The sequence below is a fragment of the Calliphora vicina genome, chromosome 4 (assembly GCF_958450345.1).
Source record: "Calliphora vicina chromosome 4, idCalVici1.1, whole genome shotgun sequence".
Lineage (NCBI taxonomy): Eukaryota > Metazoa > Arthropoda > Insecta > Diptera > Calliphoridae > Calliphora > Calliphora vicina.
The window spans coordinates 105924190-105951369 of NC_088783.1; the positions used below are offsets into that span (position 1 = coordinate 105924190).

The 27180-nt window shown below is 35.6% G+C and overlaps 1 protein-coding gene across 3 annotated transcripts in view; it reads left to right on the top strand.

Annotated features, from left to right (window-relative positions):
• Positions 1 to 4661: 4661 nt before the first annotated feature.
• The window catches only part of nocte (no circadian temperature entrainment), a 33375-nt gene continuing 10856 nt past the window's right edge, over positions 4662 to 27180 (top strand). Inside the window, exons 1-6 of one of the 3 annotated variants that reach the window (XM_065509954.1) lie at positions 4662 to 5352; positions 10538 to 11365; positions 11846 to 12017; positions 14402 to 21168; positions 21243 to 21347; positions 21632 to 22211. In XM_065509954.1, coding sequence (XP_065366026.1) covers positions 11276 to 11365; positions 11846 to 12017; positions 14402 to 21168; positions 21243 to 21347; positions 21632 to 22211 — 7714 coding nt within the window. In that variant the 5' untranslated portion in view covers positions 4662 to 5352; positions 10538 to 11275. Of the gene's footprint in view, positions 5353 to 8104; positions 8891 to 10537; positions 11366 to 11845; positions 12018 to 14401; positions 21169 to 21242; positions 21348 to 21631; positions 22212 to 27180 lie in introns of those variants that run through there. The other 2 variants (XM_065509955.1, XM_065509953.1) reach the window with 2 other exon arrangements.

Here is a 27180-nt window from a genome sequence, read left to right on the forward strand (position 1 = left end):
TTTTCTCTCCTAAAGGGTTCGAATTTCGAAAAAGTACGAAACACCTGTCAGCTTATTTTTTAAATGGAGTAACAATTTTAAGTTTTTTTGTATCTTTATTAGTTTGGAAGATATATGGTTACCGAATTTACCCCCTAAACGTTCGAATTTCCAAAAATACCTTCTTATCGGATCGTTTTGGAGAGGGAGGAACCCAAATTTTCATGATTCTAGCTTCGTTTGGGCTGTGCGATGATGAATCAGTCAGTCAGTAAGTCAGTAACGTTACTCTTTTCTATATGTATATAGATAATTATTGAAACAAGTCGTTTGTGTTTTTTTAAATATTAAAATCTTATGCTGTAATATAAAAGGAGTCTAATTCCAACATATTTATTTTATTTAACAGAATTTTTTAAATATGAAAAGTTTAATTTTCAAATCTTGATTCAGATGGAAAAAAATTAAATTTCGTAATACTTAATTTAGTTTATGAAAAGATCGTGTACTATATAGCTCAAGTTATTGTCTGTTAAACTTTACTTTACTAACTTTTAATTAAGTTAGACTTGAAATAAATTGAGTCGGCTTTAAACAACAATATTTATACCCTACACCACCATAGTGCGTTTGTACTGATGTTTGTAACGTCCAAAAATATTAGTCTAACGCCCAACTTAAATTATACCGATCGAAAATCACTTTCTGAGTCGGTTAAACGATGTCCGTCCGTCCGTCTGTCTGGCTGGTTGGTTGTCCATGTAAACTTTGTGCGCAAATTTTACACATACATGTGTTTTGGCCCAGAGACGAAACCTATTGAAACTGGCTGAAATCAGTAGATTATTTCACCCCTAATATCACTTTAATGAGCATCATTATCCTAATAATATTGGAGTCCAAATAAAATTTACCAAAAATAAGTTTCATATACACGACCTAATTTCGTGGCGATTGGTCCATAATTAGTCATAGCTCCCATATAAAGACCACATCCGAAAATCACTAATTTACACAGTGTAGGGTATTAGATTGATACCATTTTTGTTTGTCTGTAGAATGTATAACTTTAAATTGAAATAAAACAGAGTAAAACGTTTTTAATATCCATCCAATTGTATCATTGTCCCATCCCGTTTATTCCTAGCTCTAATTGGGTATCTATCATGATCAACCTGTGCTATAGGGTCATTGCAACCACTCACTCCCCTCTGACGCACCAGGATTGGTTAGTCCTTTAAATGATCTTCTCCAATACTACCTCCTTATAGTGTCTGATTGGTGGTTTAAATAATCTTTCCCGTACTTTCAAACCCAGCCTATAAACTATGAGAATTTGTCTCGCAACCGATGTGTAAATCTAGTTTGCTTCATTTGGCCGTAATCAGCAATTTATTATTATCGCAATTATGAAAAAAAATTCTCCGGGAGTTTTTTCCCTTTTCTTTTTTTTAACATAGAATTTGAATAGGAAAAATGAGAAAAGTCATAAAACTCCCGGGGAATTTTTTTTTCATAATTGGGCTGTATTTAAAAAAACTCCCAGACATTTCGTAACCCATGTTAGCCTCGACCATATATGTAAAAGGTTTCGCCCTTTAAATGCAACTTGTCTGGTGTCCGTCCACGGAAGCATATTAGAGTATTAATTTGTAACATTAAACAATTTATAAAGTCAATTCCAGACAAAAGTCGGCACAATTATCCTCGGTGGACTTGTTTGTAATCACTACTAAGTATTTAGTAAACCACGCCCATAAAGGGATTCGATCAGCCCAATACGTCCTTAAATCTTCCTTACTCAGCATCGTAACATCCTTTTCATCTAATTGTCTCATCCTAAGGACATCTAATCCTATATCTACTTTGCCGACCTCTTGCTCTACGAAAGCGATTGCGTAGGCAATACCACACAGAAGTGGTAATCAAATCTTAACAGCGGTAATTGTCTTCTGAGACCCACTATTCACAGATCGTCGACCTCCAGAAAAGCGTGGAAAAACTGAGTGCGACTATTCGCAGACCACTGACCTCCACAAAACCATGAAAAATGGCGACATCATAAGGCAAGCTGAAACATTTGCGTACGTAACTTCTAAAAGTCCATTAGATTTCATTTAGATAATCAATATGAGTTCCCGAGATTCAGTATATGATTGTATGTACTCTTGTTACCCGATTTAAATTTTCATTATCTGCGAAATTCAGATCTAGATACATCCATTTCTCTGACGTCTTTAGAACTGATATATTTCATCCTGATATCTTGAACTTCTACTGGACGTTTGTGCCTGAGCTGTTTTAAAAGGACACAGAAAGGCATTTCGAGCTATACATCCTGAGTCCATATAATTGAAAGGAATCACTCACAATATCGAGCAGTTAAAGACCCTTTGCGGTAGAAGCCCAGACGACCATGTTTACATTTTCAAACTTATATCATAGACTAAATTGAAAAATAATCGATCCTACAATTATAAATCGCCTGAAAATTTGAAGCGAGATGGTGTAACGTGACAGTTATTGGTCGGAAGTCCACGTTTCAAGCTCTTGAAATTGCATTTTTCAAACGATACATAGAAAATTTCTGTAATGTTTTTTTTATTATTTAACTCTATTTTATAATGGCAATTATAAGAGAATTTAGTGTATGGTCAATGTTTTTAACCCGATCCCCCAGTGATTTTATTAAACATACATACATATTTTTAAGTTTGTGTTCCTTAATATTTCTTTCAATAAAATACTTTTTTTATTCACACTATTTGTTGTTTTTTATTTATAAAATATATTCTAGTAACCTTTATCCCGTGCCTTCCAATATTTTTTTTTTTATACATATAATTTTTTCTTTAAACAAACCTTAACCTAATTTTTTTGTTTCAATAACTAACAAACATTTTATTACAAATAAAATTAAAAGTTAAATGTGATCCATTTATATTTATTAACTATAAAATAATTTTGTCATAAATTTATAATTAAGCAATTCGCAATTAAATTTATAATTAAGCAATTCGCAATTGGTGTTGTATTATTGTATAACTTCTCAATAATTTTAAATATTTTAATTTTTCTGAAAAACCAATTCTTATCCAACGATGATACACTAATATTAAACCTATTGTGAATTGATGAAATATTTAAAAAAATATAAAAGAAAATTGTAACAAGGGGTTTCTAAATAACTAGTTTTTAGTTTTCAAAATATAATTTGTGTTTAAACCTTAAACAATAGTTATTACTTATTATTTCAAGTTGTGAAACCCTTAAGTATTAAAAACATTATTAACTAAATATGTATTGTGAAAATTTAACTATTTTAAGAAATCAAATTAAAAATATATATATATACAACAATAAAACGTCATATTATATACATAAAAACAAAGTCAAATATTTAGATATAGGTTGAAAATTTTCAAAATTAAAAGCCAATTTAAAACTGTAATGTTAAAATCTATTTAGTGATTGAATAAAAACTTAATAAATATTTATGTGTGTAGTTAAACATTATTTATGCAATTTGCAAAACAAATTATTGTTGAGTTTTCTCTATAAGGTTTCTAAATTACTCGATTTGCACTATATTTGGTATTTTGATATTTCTATTTCATACAAATCCTCTTTACAACTGCCAAGATCAAGACTTGAAATAATTAAGCTTGACAAAAGCTTTGATACATCCGAGAGAAGAAAATATTTGAAACAAAAATTGGAAATTTATTTAATTTTTGAAATTGGGTAGTTATTTCATAACGATATAAGTCCCTAATTCTGAAAATTAAATAAATCCCCAAGAAATTATCTCAATATCTGGCGTTTTTCGTTTACCTCCAATTTAAATTTTTTTATATGAGAACTGTCAGTTTGGGGCTTGGATTCATTTTTGCCTTGGGTTTTTGATCCGAATAACCCAATTTTCTTAGCAATTTATCAAATTCGAATAAATGACACGAACTTAAAAAATCTCGAAATGAATTTTATTATGGGATGGTCGGTTTAGATCAATTTTATTAAAATATGTCCCATTATTCTCATTCCCATTCTGAAGTAATATCATAATCGAGAACTTTCCCGCAGTATATTACACTTTGGGGAGTTACAATTTCGATTCCTGCCAAATAATCTGGGGAGCAATGCAACGGAGCTTATGGTCAATGCTAGTTCCCGCCCGCATACAGAAAACAGGCCCGTCACAAATTCAGTTCGGAAAGGTTTTGATACCGTAATTACCACTCCGATGGACGTAGCTTCTTTAGATTCCGTTAATCGAGTTAAAAAATATTTTTCTGATTTTGACTCATTGTCGGTTCGAATTTCTGACATTATACACGTCGTTGAAATGTGATTACAATAAAATATGTCCGAAAATCTGGGTAATACGGGAATGGATGTTCATGAAAATAAATTGGGATTTTTCAATAATATCAAGAGCAAATATCTTCTAAGAAACTAATTATATTCAACCATGTACCAAATTCATATTTTTTAAACAACCAAAACTTATTTGAAGCACTAATAATGTTTCGTCATCAAAAACATTTTAAATACAATTAACCGTTAAAGAAAATACTAATTACTCATATCATCACTAATTCAATAACGACTACTTATTGGCCACATTGCCAAATAATTCCTTTTGTACAACACTAATCCCTTTAATGTAATCGCTCGTTACTTGTCAAAACGCCATTTTAAGAATTTTTCTGAGAAAGTGAAGTGTTTTCTGTCCTGTTCGTGACGGGTTAACGTGAATAATTTAACACAAATTACCAATAATTTTAACAAATAAAACCCCACAACGTTTTTACGTTAAAACCAACAATAAACATAAACGTGTAAAAGTTCAATTCAATAGAAATTCAAAGCAAAATATTTAAAAAAAATTGCATTCCAAGCCAACAACTCATACAAAAAGCAGAAGCGAAAAAAAGAAAGAAATTTGGGAAGAAGAAGAATAAGCGAAAAAGTAATTCTCATTGGATTTTTTTTCTTTTAATACACTCACACAAACAACAGTGAATTGCAACACGATTACAAACTCTACGAGATTTACAGTGTAAAAGAAAGAGATAACTATATGTAGTTACTGTGAGAACGTATAGAGAATAGTTGAATTGCAAAATAAAAAAAAACTAAAATTGTTTTTTAAAAATTTCTGAAAATCTTTTCTTTTTTGTGAAGAAAACTTTGGTTTTCTCAATAAAAAAACTGAATATTTGAAAATATTTATTATATTGTGAGTTTTGAGTGTGAAAACATTGCAAAGGGAAAAGTTTGCTAAATAATAGGTCCTATTACGTCCATTACAACAAAAAGATCAACGAACTTCCGAAAGTAGAGAAAGAAAACGAAGAAGGAAACAGAAAGGTAAGTAAAATGTATTGAGTATGAAATAAAGTAATTTATTGTATAAAATAAAGTGTTTTTTCATAATTGCTAGTGTTAATATTTTGCTCATAAAATTAATATTGGTTTTATCAAACAAATCGAATAATTTATTACTACAACCGGTGTTTTTTGTGCATTTTATGCATCAAATAAACTGAAGGGTTGCCAGAGATGTTTTTTAGTGCTGCCAGATCTTAAATTTATTACCATTAATGAGTGGGAAGGTGTTATTTTTAGAGTAGCAATTATTTTGCATTATTTCTAATCTTCCAAAAATGAACTGTGTTTTTACATTTTAAATAAGCGAAATATTTATAAATATTTCCTTGTCGACTTCAATACCTCATCAGTTCTGTCAATCCGTTTTCCGCAATAGTTGGTAAGACGACTCCAGAAACCAAATATTTGCAGTTATTGTAACAGGTCTGCTATCGTAGAAAGTTCTTTCCTGATACATATCAAAATACCTGTTTAACTGCCACCCACTATCCGAAATCTCACGTTGACGTTTATTGAGAATTTTAATGCAGGAATATTCAGCTTCTGAGACCGCCATTTGATGGCGGAAGACTAAAGGGATGTGTTGCATTAGTTGTTATATCTTTGTTATCAAAAGAAGTTTTCTGTAGAAAAATTTCCTTTCGAAGATTTGATAATCTTTAGAGTTTAGAATTTCTTTCAAATACGTCAAATATTTTAATATGAATTTATTATTTAGTTCTTAGCCTCATTTTCTCAATCTTTGGTTACTTTTTACATACTCCATTGATGTAGTTTGGAAGTAATATTAATTTAATTATCCAATATAGTTCTATTTACTTAGACGCCTTTCAACTAGGCAATTTAGTTGCGCAAGTCTCTTGCCCAACAACAAAACAGCACGTAAACGTACCTATTTATGTTCTATAATTGACCGTGGAATCTTTCCTCTACCCATTTTTGTTTAATACTCTGTAATCTAGGGCAGTTACACTTAATATGTTGTATTATATCCAGCTCATCTATATCAGTGACCGGTTATCACCCCTACTGTAGTACGGAGACTTCTATTCAGCCCAATTAGTACACTGGTTGCTTTTGCTTCCAACTTTAGTAAAATATTCTGCAATTCGTCCAACTGTTAGAGGATTGTATACTAGAGTCACATAAACTTTTGCAGATCAACCTATAATAGTGACATATTGGAGTTTTTACCTTCTACTATTGTTCAGATCTGAACCCTTTCTGGTTAGTTCATCAGGGTACCCAAAACTGATTGTGTATAGTTCTTAATGCTTCTTAGATCATTATGGAGCAAAAGTGAAATTTAAATGAAATTGAATTAAAATAACTTGGAAAAGACAAAGTAAAGTGCATAATTTTTGGTAATCTCAATATGTTTTAGACAGGCGCAGAGTCGCAGGGGGTGAAATAGGAATCCATCAAAACAGAAAAGTTTTCATATAAAAAAAAAGAAAAATGTAGAACACATTTAAATTTTTCTCCCCAAATGTGTGACATGGATCCGCGTCTGGTTTTAGATATTTGTAAATGATATGAGATGTTTGGTAGTCATTATCGATAAGAAACTTTATTTTGATAGACATATTGATGTTTGGGATCCAATGATTACTTTTTAATACGGATATTTATTTACATTTTTATATTCGACGTAAATCGCATTGCCTTGAAGTGACATCTGGTACTATTACTACATGTTTTTCAAAATTGAAAAAAAAATCATCCTGAATGTGGGTGTAACAGAACATATAACTCCATATGTTTGTAAGGTTCTTGAAATGCACTTTCGGTAATTTTGTGAATTTTAGACTACTGGTATACTACTGCTATACCACCCAACCCATGTGTTAACTTTTGCATTTACTACTCCTATTTTTGAGCAGTCATTCTTCGGAATACACTGACAAGAAATTTTGTCGATTCAAGAAATTTTTTTAAAAAAAAATTGTTTTTGTCTTTTTAAACCGTTTTAAATTATATCCATACATAATTGGTCAATTCACAAAGTCTCTTATCAGTCATATTGTTATAATGTCCTAATATATCACGACTCGGCTTAACCGACTCTTAGGCATTCGGAGCAGGTCTCAGCTGGTTGGTTACGATAACACAATAAACATAGCATACATAGTAGTATTATTTTAGGGCATTTTTTGCTTGAATATTAATAAAACCCATTGTGAAATATTAGGACATTATGACAATGCAATGCAGATATTGAAAGCCAGACATTTTTCTCATTCTCTTTTGAACTAACCCAAACCTGTGTAAAACACAGTTTACCTCTTCAACCCCTCGCCCACAAACTTCGTCTGCCTGCCTTTCAATTTCTGCACTGTAAAAGCGGTCTAACAGACCTTGTGAATTGACCAAATATATACAAATATTGGGTATTTCAAGGGAATTATTCTTAAAAATATAAAACAAATATGGCATCACCATCTTGCTTTTTACTATTATTGATATGTAGTTTTTGAAAAATTGTATATACCTGCTTCCATTTTTCATTTATTTCTTTATTATTTAATCCTATATACGATTTTTACTTAATCCTATGTACTAAAATGCTATTTATTTTTTTAAATACATATTAATTTTTCATTAAATTTCCATTACTGTTACTGCTTTTTGTTGTTCTTTCCTTCATCATCACGTATACAACTTTGTTTGGTATAGTCTTATTACTCCCCCTCACTGTCAACAATGTTTTGTTATTGCGAGTGTCATTGTACGTTAAAGGAGCACCGCTATATTAACTTAACGAATCATGGGTAGTAACGAGTAGAAAACAAAAAGCTGAAAGATATTGACGAATGGGCAAACGAAATTTACCGACAACTAACGAATGTTTTTCAGTGATATTTTACAAAACCGAAAAAAAGGCGAGTGTGTGCAGCAGCAAAAAATTGTGTTGGTGAATTTTATACAAAATAACGCTGAAAATAAATAATTAAAATTATAAATTATTAAAAAATCCTTTAAAATAAACGTGTTTCTAAAGCTGTTCGTAACGTGTGAGTGTGTGGAATAAGAAATAAACGCAGAAAAAGTGTTTGAAAAAAAGAGTCAAATTGTGAATGTTGCAAACAATATATTTTTTGCGCAAGAAGAAAAAATTTAATCGTTATAACAAGAAAATTAGTATAAAAAGTTAAATTGAATAGAATTTCGGATAACCAAAAAATTAAGATTAACATTAACAAATCGTTGAAAAAACATTTACTTTATATTTTTTGTGTATTTTTTTGAACAATATAAAAACTGCATCAAAAACATTTTCATTGTTGAGAAAAAAATTTCGTTTTACCAAAAAAAAAAAGAAAAAAACCGTATTCGTTGTTTTTACAACGAGAAAGTGAAAAACTAACAAAAAGCAGTAAAAAAAAAGTAGCAAATAAAAAGAAACGCATCCCTTGGAGCCGCAACCCATTCACAAAGTGAATAAACAATCGCCCAAATATACAAAAGAAAATTAGTTTGTTGTAATAAAACTAACAAAACAGGGTGACTTAAAAGGGTAATATAATAATTGCAATTTATGGTCTATATTTAAATGTAAATATATTATTGTTTTTGTAAAATTTTTATTTAAGAAGTTTGTGTTAGGTAAAGTATTTTTTATTCATTAGTTGTTTTTTTTTAAAGACGCCACCGCATTCCTGATTTATGTCTGTTTATTTGTTCCTTTTTGGTTTCGTTAAGTTTTGGCTGCTTTTTCATTGTTTCCCTTTTGAAGTTTTTCTTAGTTTACATTTTACACGATTTTTTTGTTTTCATTCATTGGTTTATTTTGCATTCAGTTTTGTATACATGTTTCCCTTGTTAACTACTGTAGCTGTCTCTTTCTAACTCGTTACTTTGCTAGTGGTGGCAAAATGTGTAAATGAAAATAGCGAGTTTTTATAGTATTGCCAGATTAAATTGTTTTATATTGAGAAAAGACATGGATTTGGCGAAACAATTTTAATTTTTATTTTAACATTTTCAATTACCTTCATACATATTTTTAAAAGTTTTGTTATACATGAGTGTTTTGGATAAGTTTTTATTTACATAAATTTAAAGAGCATTTTAGTGAAACGGTAATTTTTTTTGGGAATATTAAGATATAATTAATGAATCATTTCATTGATTTTGGTTATTTCAAATTTATATACCTATACTTTCTTTTATTTCAAAACTGCTGCTGGTGGTCTGTAAATTAAATAGTTTTCTGATATAAAATATTTTATTATTATTTGGTGTCCCAGTACTAATTAATCAAAAATTTTGAGTACTAAACGAATTTATATAAAACCTGCAACTTTGTCATGTACTGTAACAGAGCTATTGTTATAATTAATATTTTTGTTATGTTATTATTAGATGGGGGATATGGTTTAATAAGGGTGGTTTATAACATCTTAATACTAGGCTTAATTTAAAACAGAAAATAATAAAAATAATTGACAACCTTGACTATGAGAAATTAGACTCTATGAGGAATTAGATCGTTCCCACGAAAATTGAAGCAACGCTCAGAAATGACCCGAGACTTACTTGACCAAAATTGTCATCTTAGCGACAGATGTATCAATCTATAGTTTTCTCCCCAGGAAGAATTTTTGACAACAGTGAAACAGTTACAACAGCAAATTATTCGTATTAACATATCTTAATAAGGTACCAAGAACACCAACTTTTGTTGTAAATTATTAAGGGAATTTTATAAAAAGGGCGGTACACTGGATGAAATACTATAGGTTATTTGAAGTGAATATCTGAAGATGTCGGATTCTTATAATGTACCTCTCCCTATATCGAAGTAGTGGAACTTGATATAGGTTTAAAAGAAATGCACAAGATCGCCTCAGGACGAGGCACAAATCTACCTCAAAATCTTCTATTGTTGAAAGGCGAACCTCCAAACACATGGTTAAGAATCGTGACTCCAAGCACAGTGATGTTTTATTCAGTTTAAAGAAATCGTCGGTTGGGACAGAAGGGCTCCAATCATCTTTCTAATTCAGCACATAAGTCTACTTTGGCAAAGTGTATATACCATACGGCACAGCTGAATATAGAGAGCTATTTTACATGTTTTTTGTTAAAATTATACAAATTTTTATAAGTTTATAATTTAATAAAAAAATTAATTTTTTCCACCTTTTTTTTTTCTTTTCAGGATAAACAGAAGACTGAGGTTTAGTTAATAAACTTACATTAAAAAAAGGATTAACAAAAAAACTCCTATAAAACAAATCAAACTATTATTATTTACCTAAATAAACTTATAACACAATTCAAAAGTCGTCATTTCTAAGTTTTTTTTTTTAAAGGACTAAAAAACGAGAAAATAAAAACACTTTCAACACTTCTCTAAGAATTCAGAAGAAAAGAAAAAAAACAAGAAGTAAAACAACCAACAAAAAACCTGCCAAACATTAAATTCATTCAAAAAATTACGTTCTTTTGTTTTCCCTCACACACACAAACAAAACAAAAAAAGCTAACTAAACAAAAACAAAAAATAAATAAGATTTTTATTTATTATTATTTAAAAATCCAATACAATTTTTTATTTGCAACATAAGCAATTAATAAACAATTGCATAAATAAAACAAAAGTTTAAGAAGAGATAAACACCAAAAAAAATAAAAAAAACAATAAGACAACAGCTATATAATAGTAATAAAACAAAACTATACTTATTGTTTGCCACAACAAAACACAACAGACGTCTCCTTTGAATTTAAACAAATAGAAAACCAACAACAGTAAAACAACTAAAAAAAAAAAAAAAGTAGCAGCAGCAATAGTAGCAGAAGCGCAGCCAGCAGTAGCCACAAAAAAAGATCCGAAGAGTGAGAGGTGCTTGGTGCACGAGGGGCAAGTTAACGCTAATGAGGATCTATTGGCAGCATGAGTACACTGGGGGGAAGTAGGGGAGAGCGAAATGCCAAGCCCAAGTTCTCAGCACTCGATATAAATCGAATGTACAAAAATAGTCGTGTAAGTTGTTGTAAATAATATCAATCAAATATGTAAATAAATTATGTTCATTTTCATATCGATTAATATGTTAACACCCTTATTCATAATCAATTTTTAGTTTTATAAACAAACTTTTTGTATTATAAATCTGTCATATATAAATTTAAAAATTGATTATGTATAACGCATTAAAACTGCTCAATAAGCATTTTAACTTATTAATTCAAGTTGAAAGCAAGTGGTAATTCAAGCTTTGAATTATAGTCAAGCAATTGCATTACACTTTATTTCAATAGCATTCTCCAGTAAAAAGGAAACATAAATTTTGTTTGAAAAATATTTAATTTTTTCATATATTTTTCAAGTTTAAAACTAAAACAAATTCCAACAAAATATTCAAGTGCTTGAATTTTAGGTCTTTGAAGCTTATTGGGTGTTTTCTTCTTCATTGAAAATAATTAATGGGGTTTTATTTTATTTCATTCAAAATGTTTTTAGGGTGAAACGACAGAACCTTCAGCACAAAAAAATCAAGTGCCACGTAAACATGGAATGCAAAGTTTGGGCAAAGTGCCGTCCGCTCGGCGACCACCAGCTAATTTACCATCCTTAAAAGCTGAAACAACTAGTTCGCCAATAATTGCTAATAATAATATAACTGGTCAAGAAGGTAAGCAAATATTTCACATTTTTCTATTTATTACAGCAAAAGCTACGAAATTACTTAAAAATTATGTGTTGAAGTCTTTGGTATTTTAAAAATTAGAAAGTTAAAAAAAAAGTTGTCGAATAATTTTTAATGTAATTATGACCCAATAAACTTAGAACAGCCATCAGAAACTAATTTGCAAATTATGTTTAGGAACCAGGTGCAAAAAGGTGAAGTGCATTGTTGCCGGTTTAGGTGTAAAATACTATAAGATGTAAACGTTAATTATGATATGATTTTATTGAAAAACTAAACTAAGAAAATATGTTTTACTTTCTACGATGATACTCATAAAAATAATTTTTGGCATTCGATCAGCATAAATGAAGAACGCACTGTGTTTTTGCATAGTTTGCACCATTTTTGCCTAACCAGATTGGAAAGTGATCGATATTGTTATAACGGGCGTCATTAACTGGATGTTTTGCTCTTTCACAAATTTTTAAACTTCCTGGCTATGGATCTTCTTGTGGAGTACCAACAGATCATGAGTTAAGGCGGATAATTTAATCCGCTATTCCTATAATTTTTTTTTATATAACAAAAAATATGCCGATAAATTTAGACACAACCCGCAACAGTGCTCTGAGGCACCCCTTAGTTTTTGCGTTCTTAACGCACTATTTGTTAATTGTTTAACATTTACAAATGCATAGACTGAAAGAAGAATATCTTACCTTTAAAAAAAAAGAAAATTTTGAAATTTAGTAAAACTTAGATTTAAAAAAAATCACACACAAACTTTCACGTGTAGAAGAAAAACTAAAAGTCAGAATGCATTTCGACCTTCGAGGGAAATATTAACAATTCTGTAATTAAAGTCACCGTTAAATTGAAACAAAAAAAATATTGTTACGTTTTAACCTTTTCAAAACGCTGGTTTATTTCCTTTAAATAAACCGGATACTTTTGATTGCAAATAAAAGCCGTTTAGTAGTTTGAAAATTGTAACAACTCTTTATTTCTTTAAAATGTACAACAACATAATTAAATATCCACTCAATGTTTTTTATACACGTTTATAAATTCTCAGAAATACAGACACAATTTATAATGTACACGAATTTACTTGAAAAACACAACACACTTTAAGGCACTAAGTTGATGTTTATTCGAAAAGCGTCTCTGATAAACTCACTCACGACTGCAACCTCTGCCACTATTTATAACACTGCCATCTGCATTCTAGATTGCTCTTTAACTGTCAAAATTCGAATATTCTAGATCTTACTAATACATACGCCATCTGTGGTGTACTTTCTACAATGTTCTTTAACTGAATATTCGAATACAGCGTTGCCAACTTACGATCAAATCAACTGAAAGCTTTTATTTAATAATGCCTACAGATATGTTAAAGTTTAGGCACTGCTATTTGTTATAATCGTTATATTTGAATTCAAGTACAATTTCGTAACAATATAATTACTTTTTGAGATATGTAATTGGTGTTTTGTAAGGCATGCCTTGAGGCACTCTTGCGGGTTAGAGGGTTAAGAAATAGTTTACATTTTCAAGTGATAAAACTCACATCCTTTTAACAAAATGGAGCAACATGGTTGACCACTGACCGACCAATCGTCTTGCAGCTAGCTTTCAAGATTTCCTTATTCATACCCCAAGTTCTGTCGGCTTGGGCCTGTTCCTTTTTCGAGGTAAAAAGGCTATCAAAAGTGACACCCACGATTTTCGGGTGGTTTACTGTCGGAATTTGATTTAACTCCACTCCTATCTTCAGTTAGTGAAGAGTGAGTTCGTTGGTAGTAACTGAAGAGGAAATTGTGTTTTTTCGCAAAGAAAAATTTTTAGAGTGGATAGGTTATCTACGTTGAGGGCCATTGCAATAGAAACAAAATTGTTCCTGAAGAAAATCTAAATCTTATTATCTAAGTTTCTTATCGCAATCCAGTATAATGTGGAGCTGGTTTGGCCGAGGCAGTCCGGCTCATTCCGGGACTTTGAGCAGACTTTTCCGATATAGTTGACATCTGTGTATGGTGAATTATCAAGCGAAGCTGTCTTCGTTGATATCATTTTAATATTAGACCAGAAGCAATGTTGGCCAACAAGAAATTAGAGCAGCTTTATTTAAATTCAATCATTTTGTACATTTTTCCTAAACGGATATAAGGATTTGGAAGCCCTTTCACACAACTTCAATATAGAATTATTAAATTTTTGTAAATTTGTATAACATCTGTATTAAAAGTCCTTAGATTTTTAGATATGTATTAGCTATTAAAGTTTTTATGAACCTGAAAAAAAAAACATATAAAAATTTCTCTTCCCTTCCCTCCAAATTACTCTCTATATAATAATAACAAAAACAACGAAAACAAAATTAGGAGGCGTACAAACACCTACGTCTGGTAACAATCCATTGAAGAGTACCAACGTAACTAATAACATCAACAGCATCAGCATCAGCAGCAGTAACACTAATAACAGTAATAGTTCTGCAAACAACATCAACAGTAGTAGCAGCAGCGGCACCAGCAGTCATAAACAATACAACAGTAACAGTAATAATATTAGCAGCAGCAGCAACAACAACAACAGCAGTAGTAATAGTAATAGCAACAGCACTGTCATTGGAGTTGGTAGCAAATTAATAAATAATTCTGCATCCGTTGGTGGTAAAAACAGCGGTAGTAATCAATCTCATCACCACCACAATCAACAGAAACCCATAACATGGTCTGCTGTAACAACAGGAAACGACAACCAACGCGGTGGCAAGAATACAGCAAATGTACCACCACTCTATCAGAGTCCACAATTTCAACACGAGTTTCCAACCTTAGATGGCACAGTTGGTGGCGTCGGAAGCGGTGGCAATGCGAATGCAGCAAATCGCCGAAGTGTCGGCGGAGAGCGCGAAAGGGGGGACAACAGAGACAGAGATCAAATGCACCATCATCATCATCAACAGCAGCAGCAGCAATATCATCACTCGAATTCGAATCATCATCAAAATTATCATCATCAACGTGGTGGTGGAGATTATCATCATGGTGGTGGCGGCGGTGGCGGTCGACATCAGCATCATCAACAACAACAACGCAACGATGCACACAACAACTACAGAGATGGCAACGACGGAAACGGCGGCGATCAAAATCGCGACATGAACGAAGTAAGCTTAAGACCCCAAACAGATGCTGCAGCTTGGTTGCAACAGCAGGAAAAGAACGCCAAGGGTGTTGCAGCCGACAACCAGACGAACCATCAGGGCCAGGGCCCCCAACAGGGTGCGGCTAATAATTCTGGCGCTGCAGTACCGCTACCGATCTTGGCCTTGATGCCACCATTTATGCAGCGCGGTGTACCGCTACCACCCGGCAGTGGTGGTGGAGGCAATGGTACATCTTCCAACACAGATGGTTCGAATATGGGACGCTCCCAGACACCACCCAACTATCAAAACGGCATAACTAAAGATTCGTCTTCATCGTCGTTGAATATACGGCCACAACCTCGCGGAAATATACAAGACTATCGTTCGAACTCTTCAAATTCTTCGTCTGCCGTCAGCAGTTTCCGCCAGGCCACATCACTACCCAAACGTCCTCCTCTACTTAATACTCCTCCACTACCCAGCAATGGCGGCGGTGGCGGTGGCAACAATGCTCACCGCAAAGATAAGGATTATATAATTGAACCGGAAGTTGCTCAGATGCAGAGGCCCATCATACGCGAAGAAGATTTGGAACGCCTAAATGCTATTGCTAACGACGACAGTTGGACAAAACAGGATGAAATTGATTATACCAAGAAATTGACATTCTCAGATGATGAATCGCCTGAGGATACCCCAACCCAGGAACGAGAGAGACCAGTATTCAATAAAACCAACAGTGGTAATCTCAATGATCAACGTAAGAATTCAAATGCCAGCGGTACATCTTCCATCACGGGTGGTGGAGGAGGTGTTGGTGCCGGTTCTGGCAATTGGCAAAGAAAGGAACGTGACAGCTCGGAAAGGGAAAAATCAATTAGTGGTGGAGATCACATAGAAGACACACGTCATCAAAACGGCCATCGTCCAGCAGGTGGTACCGGCAGCGTAACTCTGGATGCTAGTGTATACGAAAGAGTCAAGCAACGCAAGGAGGAGGAAGAACGTAGAGAAATGGAAAGAAAACTGGCAGCTGCAAGAAAGAAACAAGAATTAGAAATGAAAATGAACAGCAAAAAGCCCTCGGGTGATGGTTATGGCTACGAACAGTCGCAACAACAGCAGCCGCAGCAACAAGGACAATTGAATTCGTCTAGCAGCGGTTCAATTGGCGACGACAGCCAACAATCACGCAGAAGCGGTGGCGGTTATGAACGTTCGGGCAATTCGGATAGGGGAAGTACTGGTAGCCGTAGTGGTGGCTACGATTCCAGGGACATGAGAGGATCTGGAGATTTTGTTAGAGGAGGTGGAAATGTTAGTGGTGGAGGTGGTATATCAACAAATGCCGCCAATAACAATTCCGCTGCAGGTGCCAAAGCACAACAAGGCTCTAAGGTAGTATTTTCAGCCCACTTTCAGTCGAATTTACCACCACGATTTCGCCAACAGCAGCAAATGCAATCTACAACTTCCACTAGCGGTGGGGTAGGGGGAGGTAATGGCTCCGGTATTAGTGGCAATAATAACTCGCAAACCGGAAGATCAATTTCAAATACAAACAGCATGGGTAATGATAAGTCGTCATCTGCAACCTCCAATTACGATAACTCATCTCGCTACATACAAAAAGGATCCGGAAATCAACGCATGGGTGGTAATGGAGGACGTGGAGGAGAATACCGTGATAACTATACACGTAGCGGTGGTTATCGTTCACGCAATGACAGCGACAGAGACGATGATCGTTATCATGGTGGTGGTCGCGGTGGAAACCGAAGCGGTGATGATTATGGTCGCGGCATGGGTCCCAACCAGTTGTCTCGCAGTATTTCCGATACTTCCCAGCGTAAGACTAGTGTGTCATCAAATGATGATTCCGTAAAACATGGTTTTACAGGAGACTCTAGTAATTTCGGCAGTGGCCTGGTATCATCTTGGGCTGAAGAAACCGATGCTGAACTAAAGAGACAACGCGATGAAAGCTTTTCATCCTCGCATAGCCACGAATCTATACCCATCAAGATATTACAAAGGCCTCATACTCAAAAGAGTGTCTCTGAAGAGGAAACCTCGCCACCTCAGCAAAAGCAGCAGCTGCAGCAACAGCAACAACATCATATGCAGCAGCAACAGCATCATAAACAACACCGCATGAGCGAAAGCAGTGATCATCAGTCTGCAAACACTTTTGCACCCACACAGATTCTAAGACGTTCCGAGTCGAACGATCAAAATAAACCGATTACTGCGGCTACAACCAGTCCTACGGAACAACAGCAACAACAATCAGTAAAACAACAGGTCGATGAAAATAAAGAGGAAATACATAAAAATGAAAATGATATGGTGGTGGTCACCAAGCGTACAGAAAATGAAACGAGCACACGCAAAGAACTGTCACCCAATGTGGGAGATTCTGATAGTGGTAAACCACAGCAACATGAACTAGATCAACGAGCTCCCCAGCCGCAGAGAGAAAAACGGCCCAGTCCTAGAAGCGGTGGAGGTGGTGGACGGGATTCTACTGGCAGTGGTCGTGGAAATGATAGAGATCGTGTTTCTCATTCTCGTAGTTTTGGAGCCAGCGGTAGCTCGTATCGCGGAGGAAGAGGAGATGGCGGTGGCTGGAACCAACGTGGCGGAAATTCGAGAGGAGGTCGTTACCAAAATTCGGGCAACAATCAAGATATGCATTATTCGGATCATGACAATGACGATAATGATGATGATCATCAATATTCGAGTGGCCGACGATCTGAACGCAGTCCCAAAGTACCACGTAAAGAGGGTGGTCGAGGCCAGGGAGGACGTAGCAATGCAGGTTCTTCGGATGAAAGGGGATTTGCTCCGCGTGGCGAACCCTCACGTCGTGGTCGTGGTGGTGGCGGCAACGTTGGTGACAGAGGCATGAATTCATCTTCTTATAGGACACGATATGTACAGAATTATGATGATCATAAAGATATGAAACGCACTTCAGAATCATCCGAAAATAATAATGCCGAAGTAGATAAAACAAAACAGAATCAAATGGCCTTAAGTGCAGGTCTCTCTAAAGTCAAAGACAAAGAAGGTGAACAACGTTCGTCACAGTCGGTAGCCGGAGGTAAACAACAATCACCACCGCAGCCGCAGCAACAACAGCAGCAGCAAATGAAAAAATCGAATGAGCCTGAAAAGAAGACCTCTACCACAACGCCACCCAAACAACAATTTGGTAGTGGCCAACAACAACAACAGGCGCGCAAGGAAAGTATTTCAAGTACGAAAAACGATGATGAGCGCAGCACCACCTCAAACACGAGCAATGTCAACCAAGAACGTGAAAAGAAATCCGCTTCTAAGGAAAAAGACATTCCCAGTTCGGTGGCTGCACCCTCCAGAAGCACAAATATAACGGGTTCAACAACTAGTGCTACGGCGGCGGGAACTCAAGCTAAAAAACAAGATTTACCAATGACAACACTGCCAAATGCTGTTACCCAAGGTACGACCATAACAGTAAAACCGATTCAGCAACAGCAGGTGATGCAACAACAACCGCAGCAACCACAAACGATAACCAAGCCTCCTCCAGGTCTTGGAGGCACCATTATCAAATCAGCTGTCTCAACGTCTAGTATTTCCTCAACTATGCAGCAAAAATCAGCCCAAGATCTACAGAAAAGTAAATCAGACACAAATGCCGCCAACAATATGGCCGTGCAAAAACTCGAAAATGACAAAGCAAAATTGTCAGCGGTCAGTTCCATTAGTGTAGACAGCAAATCCAGCTCAGGAGGTCTACTCATTGATGGTACGCCCGTAAATACCATAATATTCGAAAATACAAATTACAAACAACAGGCACAAGCTGCGCAAATGAAACGTTCCTCTGAATCCCTGGTGGGATCATCGGTGGTAGTTTCAAATGTTTCGGGTGTAAATGTCTCCGTACCGGGAGTTGACACACTCACCAATGCGCTCTCTCAAATGACATTTGGTACTAATACAAAACAACCGGTAGACAGTATTGCGCAACAGTCTGCAGTGGTCGGAGCCGGTGTATCGGCTAATGATTACGATAAGGAAATGAAGCTTGGCTTTTCATTTGGCGATGCTACCGAGTCATACACCACGGCCACTAAGGGCATGACACAACAACAGAATGACAATGAACAGAAACAAACGAATCAAACACAACATCAGCAACAACAGCAGCAGCAGCAACAAGCTCAAGCTGCCTTACAACAACAACAGCAACAAACTCCACAGCATCAGCAGCAACAATCCCAACAGGCTCAAAATATTATTTCGGCAGCAGATTTAAACATGAAAATTGCCAGCGTAAAGAAGGTATGGGAAAATGTTCAACCCACACTGACCAGCGAAGCTGCCACTACAGTATTGCAACAACAACAGCAACTACATCACCAGCAGCAGCAGCAACAACATCAACAACAACAACAGCAGCAGCAGCATCAACAGCAACAACAAATGGAAGCGGTCGACACAAGTGGACATATGACTGCCGCTTCTTTTGTGGCCGCAGTTGCGGCCTCTCAACAACAGCAGCAACAACATTTGCCACACTATGCTGTGACCGCTGTGCACATGCAGCATCATTCGTTATCTTCGCCCGGCACCGTGCCCTCTGCCTTTGGTGGGCATGCCTCAGCATTCGATGCTGCTCAACTCGAGCAGCAATTCAGTCAAACTGCAGCTGGTATTGTGGTTGGCGCCAACGATGACAATTCCGTGGTGGGCTATCCCAGCCCTCAACAACAGCAACAGAATGTGCAGCAGCAGCAACAGCAGGCGCTTAAACACCCCTCGGATGTTGTGAAACAGCAACAACAGCAGCAGCAGCAACAACAGCAAGTGTCGGCTGCGGCCAAACAGATGCAACAACATCATGCGTCCGCAATGGGCATGTCGCCACCACCAAACCTGCAACAGCAGCAGCAACATCAGCAACAGCAACAACAGCAGCAATCGGCTGCCCAACAACAAATGCATGCAACACAAGCCTTCTATCAAGCTTCACCACAGTTCACGGGCATACCCACAATACCCAGTCCACCGGCTGTAGTCTTCAATTCATCGCAAATGCCACCGCCACCCTCACAAGGTGGTCTCTACGCACCATTCCATTCACTTGATCATTCAAGTCGCTCACAATTTTCGGCAGCTGCTGCAGCTCATAGTTTTCCGGGACATTTTGGTGCGGCTGCTGCAGCGGGAGGACCCTTTAATGCTTATCCTATGCAAACACCACCGAATATGGCTACAGCACCCACACCAGAAATGTATTCTAACCTCACTTCACAATTCCGCATGGGTGGGGGTCCCTCACCGTTCGGCAACCCCAACTCCCAACAACTAAACAATCCCAATGCAGCGGCCGTGGCCATTATCTCTTCAAATTCCAATTCGTTAATGTCGACCGTGGGCTCTGTCAAACCGCCACCCACATCCCAACAATTAGGCACCATAGGTTCTAAGGGAGCCGGAGGCGGCGGTCCCTTTGCAGCCGCTCAACAATACATGAACTTGTATGCAGCCGGTCCACCACCACAACATCCACAGGGTGGTCCACCCGGACCACCGCCGGGAGCCCATCAATTGCAATCGAATAGCTATTATTCAAATTCTGCTGGCGGACCTAGTGGACCCACTGCATTCTATGGCGGCCCACCGCCACAAGGCGCCGGAGCTGGTGCTCAAAATTATAGTTTAGCAGCAGCAGCTGCTGCTGCTAGCCTATATGGAGGACATGCTGGTCATCAAGGTGGCCCACCCGGTTCGAATGGACCACCTGGTCCTCCTCAAGGTCCCCCCGGTCCCCAATCTCAACACTCAATGGGCAACTTTAATACACAGTTCATGAACTCACAACTACTAACGGCGGCGGCTATAAATCAATTTCGTGGCGGACCAACGCCGCAACAACAGGCAGCAGCTGCGGCATACATGAAGTCGAGTCAACAACAAACGCATCTACAAGATTCGGTAAGAGTTATTAATTACAACTTTTTGAAAATAAATATATTTATGTGTTTGTTTTTATATATATTTTTTTTTAGATGGGCCGTCAATTGAAGAGTCCTTTGGGAGCTGATGTCAGTTTAAATTTGGTTAAGCAAGCTCAATCACAACCAAGTCCACCACACCATAAAACTTATGGAAGTGTAAGTATTATGAGAAAAACCTAAAAATAACTCAAGACAAACAATTTCAATTGTAGTTGAAATGGGTCGAAAAAGTTAAAGAATGGCAATTTTTTTAAATTTAAATTGTGGAATTAAGACTTTGTAAAATTGGGGAATTTTCAAAAATGATTGATTTTTGAACAAAAAAAATTAGATTTTTATGAAATTTTAGATTTTTTTAAATTAAATTTAATTGTAAAATTTAAGATTGTTGTACTTAATTTGAACATTTTCGTTATCTTTTCTTTGTGTGTCTCTTACAGTGGGATCAAGTAATGCAACAGCAGGCGGCTGCTCAGCAACAACAGCAGCAACAGCAATCTCAACAGGCCGTCCAACAGAGAATGGCCGGTGGTCCGGGTGGTAATAATCAAAATATGAATCCTAATAGTCGTGGGGGAGGTGGTGCTGGTGGTCCACCAGGATCGCAGGGATCACAAGGACGTTATCCGACGCCCATACAGAGGCCCACAAATTATCCACAGCATCCACAGGGACCACAAGTGCAGCAACAACAACAGCAGCAGCAACAACAAGTACAACAGCAGCAACAACAACAGCAGCAGCAGCAACAACAAGCTCAAAGAGGCCAACAGCCTCAAAATCTACGCCAAGGTGGCGGCGGAGGCGGTGGCAATGGTAACGGCGGACCGCAAGGTGGCCCTGGTGGTCCCCAAGGCGGTGGCCAAGTAGGTGCTCCTGGTAATGGAGGAGGCCCTGGTGGTCCCGGTGGTAATAATCAAGGTGGCGGCAATAATAATCCACAATCTGCTAATCAACAGCAACAACAAATGAATAAACCCTATTATGCGAACAATGCGGCCAGTGCTGGTCCAAATCGAGGTAATTAAAAATTACTTAGATTTACCTATTACCACACACAAACACACTCACCAACCAACCTACCACCCACCCCCCCAAAAATCAACACCATCTTTATCATAATATTATCATCAATCAATAACGTTATAAATTCATCAAAAATCTATTATATAACACCCTTCATTTACACTTCCTCCTCTTTTAATCCTTTTATTTCATACACACTCACTCACATTTTTCATGCATTTGAATTTTAATTTGTTCATTTATCATGTTTACACAAACAACAACAACAAAATACAAACAAAACTTTAATTAAATTACTTAATAATGCAATAATTGCACATTATTTTTATTATTATTATATATATTTTTTTTAATTTATATTTAAATATTGAAAGAAATCTACTACTCTTTATATTAGAAAGAATAAAAAAAAAGAACAAAACAAATTTATTTGCTAAAGAAATATATAGTATTTAATAATAATTAACAAAAGAAAATTTAAAATTTGAATAAATTTATATTTATATGCGTAAAAGCAAAGAAAACTACACATTTTAATTGGATTTTTCTTTTTTTCGATTTTGTAAATAATAATTTGTATGTTTTCTTAAATATTTCCATAGTTAAACGGGATTTCTGTTTTCTATAAAAATAAATATTATAATTTGTTTATCTGTTTTCTATAAAACAAAAAAAAACAGAGGCCAGATTTTAATACTTTTCAAACCAATTTTTTATTTTTATTACAATCAAAAAACATTTGTGTTCAAAAAATAAAATTTATCCAAAACAATTTTTTTTCCACTTGAAAAGTATTTTTTTGTTTTTCATTTGTTGGTCAAAACTAAATTCAAATAAATCGTTTATGATACAGTGTGAGACAAAAGTGTGTAGATGATGGTCATATTTACACTTTGTGACCCAATATTTAAAGTGCAAAGTGTATGTATAAAGAAACGTTTTGAATTTTTTTAACAAAATTGTTTAAGGATATTTTAGAACTAAAATAAAATGTAACCTTAATTATACTTCAGAACTACAAAAAAAACAACAACTCATTTACACACTTTTGGCACAGAGTACTGAATGAAGTAACTTTATTAGTACTTCGTATGTCTTCATTTCGTATCAATGACAGCCTTAATTCTGGAGGGCATACTCTCCACCAGTTTGCGACTGGTGGATATTGTGTTATTGATCCTCAGATATCATGGGAGCGATCCCAGAGCCCAGTTGTGTTATTAAATGCATTTTGATAATTTTAAACGTGACGTTTTAGAATTCCGGGTTTAAATACGAAGATTGTATGAGCCAATCTATCAATGTAATTTTGGCGGTTCTTTTTAGCCTTATGTATGGGGTCGTTATCTTTTTGCTTCACATTGTTTTACAATAAATTTTTATGAAGTTTTCCTACGCCTTCCGCAGAAAAACATCCCCAAAATAGAAATTTTCCACAACCAAATTTTATAGACGGTATAACGTCACGGTCTTTTAATGGCGTATTTGGTTTTCGGTACACATATTTTGGTCCATCACGTCCAAAAAGCTTAATTTTCGATTCATCTGACCAAATAACTTTTTTCCAATGGTTTATGTGTTAGTTCACTGCTTGCGAACAAACAAGAAAATACGAAGGGACCGACCTCGTTTTGACAAGACCACACCACTCGTCAGGTGTATTGTCATTTACAACGTAATGTACATACACATCTGCTCAAAATAATAGATACACCAAAATTTATTTTTTAAAAACGAAAAAAAATAATGGTATATTGTAAAATTATAAAAAAAATTCAGTCGATTTTTATTTATAGTTAAAAGGAGAGTAAAAAACAAAAACAAAATATTTCATAATTAATAATAAATATTATAAAGTAAATTAAATTTCTTAAATTTCGAAAAATTTGGTGCTCATAATAATAGATACATTTTTAAAAATTCTTATTAAACAAAAGCTAATAAATTTTATCTTAAAAAAATTAGTTTATTATTAAAGTAAAGCTAGTATCCAGTATATCCACCTTTGTTTTGTAAAACTTTCTCCACTCTTCTGGGCATACTGGATATCAAGTTCTGACACTTCTCCAATGGAATCTCGTACCATATTTTTTGCGTTTTCTCCCATAAATCGTCTTTATTTTTGAAAACTTCCTTCGAAAGCCTTATCTTTAATTCACTCCACAAGTTTTCTATTGGGTTTAAATCAGGGGATTGGCTGGGCCAGCTTAAAACAGGTACGTTATTCTCCAAGAACCAGTTTTTAACTAATCTTGAACTATGTTTTGGGTCGTTGTCCTGCTGGAATGTCCATATTAATGGCATATTTTCCGATGCATATGGAAGCATTACGTTTTCCAATATGTCTCTATACCCACTAGCATTCATGGTATCTTCTATTCGGAATATCGGACCAACACCATTCCATGAAAAGCAACCCCAAACCATTATGTTTCCCCCGCCATGTTTTACCGTCTTTTTTGTAAATTTAACGTGGAATTCTTTTCCTTTTGGTCGGCGTACATTTCATTGGCAGTCGTTTCCAAACAAATTTATTTTTGTTTCGTCGCTCCATAAAATATTTCTCCATTTTTTTTCGCCTTCACACCCGGACCATTGTAAGTGCACTTTAGCAAATTCTAATCTTGTCTTGATATTTTTTTGGCGCATTAGTGGCACTTTTCTGGCAATTCTTCCCGGCAATTTAGCTTGTAAAAGACGACGACGAACTGTTTGTGGACTGATTTCGTTACATAGCTCCGCAGAAATAGCTTTCGATGATATGAAAGGGTCTTTTTTAACCATAAGGACGATCCGCCTATCTGTTTCTGGACTGGTTTTCTTTGGTCTACCGCGAGTTTCTCTTTTTTGTTTTTTAGATAAAGCATTTTGGACAAAATGTAAAGATCTTCCTATGCTCTTTGCTATTTCCCGTAATGATTTTCCTTGATTTCTCATCGTTTGAACAATTTTTTTCTCATCTTCGGTACAATGATGATTTCGTCCCATTTTCTTCAAAAGAGTCCTATTTTTTATAAAATTGTTGCTAAAATTTAAATTATACTTACTGTTTCACGTAAATAGGAACAAAAAATTGCACAAAAAAAAAATTGTATATAAACAAATTACAAATTACTGATGTGTATCTATTTTTATGAGCAAATAATTTTTTGTAATTCAAATAAATTCGTTTTTAAAAATCAACATGAAAGCAAATAGTTGCCAGATTTTTGACTGACATGACATTGCCAGATAGAAATTTTAATAATATGATGTATTCTTAACGCTTGCGAGGAAATTTTCAATGTTACCGCCATTTAAATTTTTTCCAATTAGGTGTATCTATTATTTTGAGCAGATGTGTATATCAGAATGTCGAGTTTAGTTAGACCCAACCTATAGCCGTGAGATATCTTAGTTTAGACCCGGCTACATCACCATGGTTTGTCAATATGTAGTTGACCAGGAATTTATGTCTTTTGACACTCAGGGCTGGACATTCGCAGAGAATCGTTTCCACTTTTTCCCTATCCTTATAGCTACAGCAATGGTGATTAAAAGGGAGTCCCAGCCGATTTTCATGCTTGCCTAGCGTACAGTGCCATGTTAATAATGCCAGCAACCTTGATATATCCCTTTTGTTTCGGGTTATTAGTTGCATAGTTCTTTTTTCGTTAATAGAGGGCCACATTAACTTGGTTACGCCATCTATTCTCAGCCTTTGTAAGAAAGTGTTTAATAGTCCCCAGTGGAATTGCTACTGAGATATCTAAAGCAGATCCCATTCTGGCTAGTTCGTCTGCCTGTTCATTACCGTAGTGGTCCCTGTGCGTAGGTACCCAAACCAAAGTAATATCAGATAGACGATCTAGCCTTGACAGAGAATTCCTACATTGCCTGACTAGTGAGGATGAAGTTGTGTAGGCATTCAGTGAGAGAAGTGCCGCCTGACTGTCGACAAAAATACCTATGTTGCCGCGGGTATTATGATCATGTAGTGTATTACAAGCTGCCATGATTGGAAAAATTTCCGCCTGGAAAACACTATACTCATTCAGAAGACGATACGAGACCCTTACCTCACGTTCGTCACAGAAGACGCCAAAACCAACACCACAGCTGTATATATCCTAGTGTCAAATTTGTACACGGGATTACTCCTACCCCACTCACTCCTGGAGGGAATTAAGACCTTGAAATCCCCTTTCAAAATCTGTGTATAGAGTAATATAGTCAGATGTTTGGAGAACGATCAAAGGCAATTGGCCCAGAATCCCAGCGTGGCCATACGTTCTCGATCTCCAACATCCAGATGCATGAAGCCTCGCTGCGTTGCAGGCAGATGTGGCCATTATGTGAAGGTCTATTGGTACAAGGTGCTGGCAGAGGTGGCCATTATGTGAAGGTCTATTGGCACAAGGTGCAATATTGTGTTCAGTGCATCTGAAGGACTAGATCTTAGCGCGCCGGTTATACCAATGCAGGCTGATATCTGTACCTTGTATAGTTGTTCTACGACATACTTCCTTCTAGTTTAAGTCCACCATACAAGAGATCCGTAAGTAAGAATTGGACGTACTATATTGAGGTGTGGGTATTTGTTTGTAGAAGCCTACAACATGCACAATAAAGAGTCCAAAATACTTAGTTGGTCTATCCCGGCTACTGTAAATCTTGTGATTTAAAAAACGTGCGATTTTCTAAAACGAATAATTGGCAAATTGTTGTTCGGCAAAATCGCACGATTTTTTACATTGAAACGGACCCCTCCTCTATTCAGTAAACCAAATTAAATTACATTTTCAATATAATTAATAGATCACAAAAACGTATTTTGTAATGTAAAATGTCTAAGAATCTTGTAAAAACTGTTCGCTCAAAAAACATTTCAGCTCAACATGAAAAATGAGATTAATGGAGTATACAATGAAAAGTGGGTGCTATAGGGCAACAAAAATTTAGCTGATATATGTTCGGATTAGGC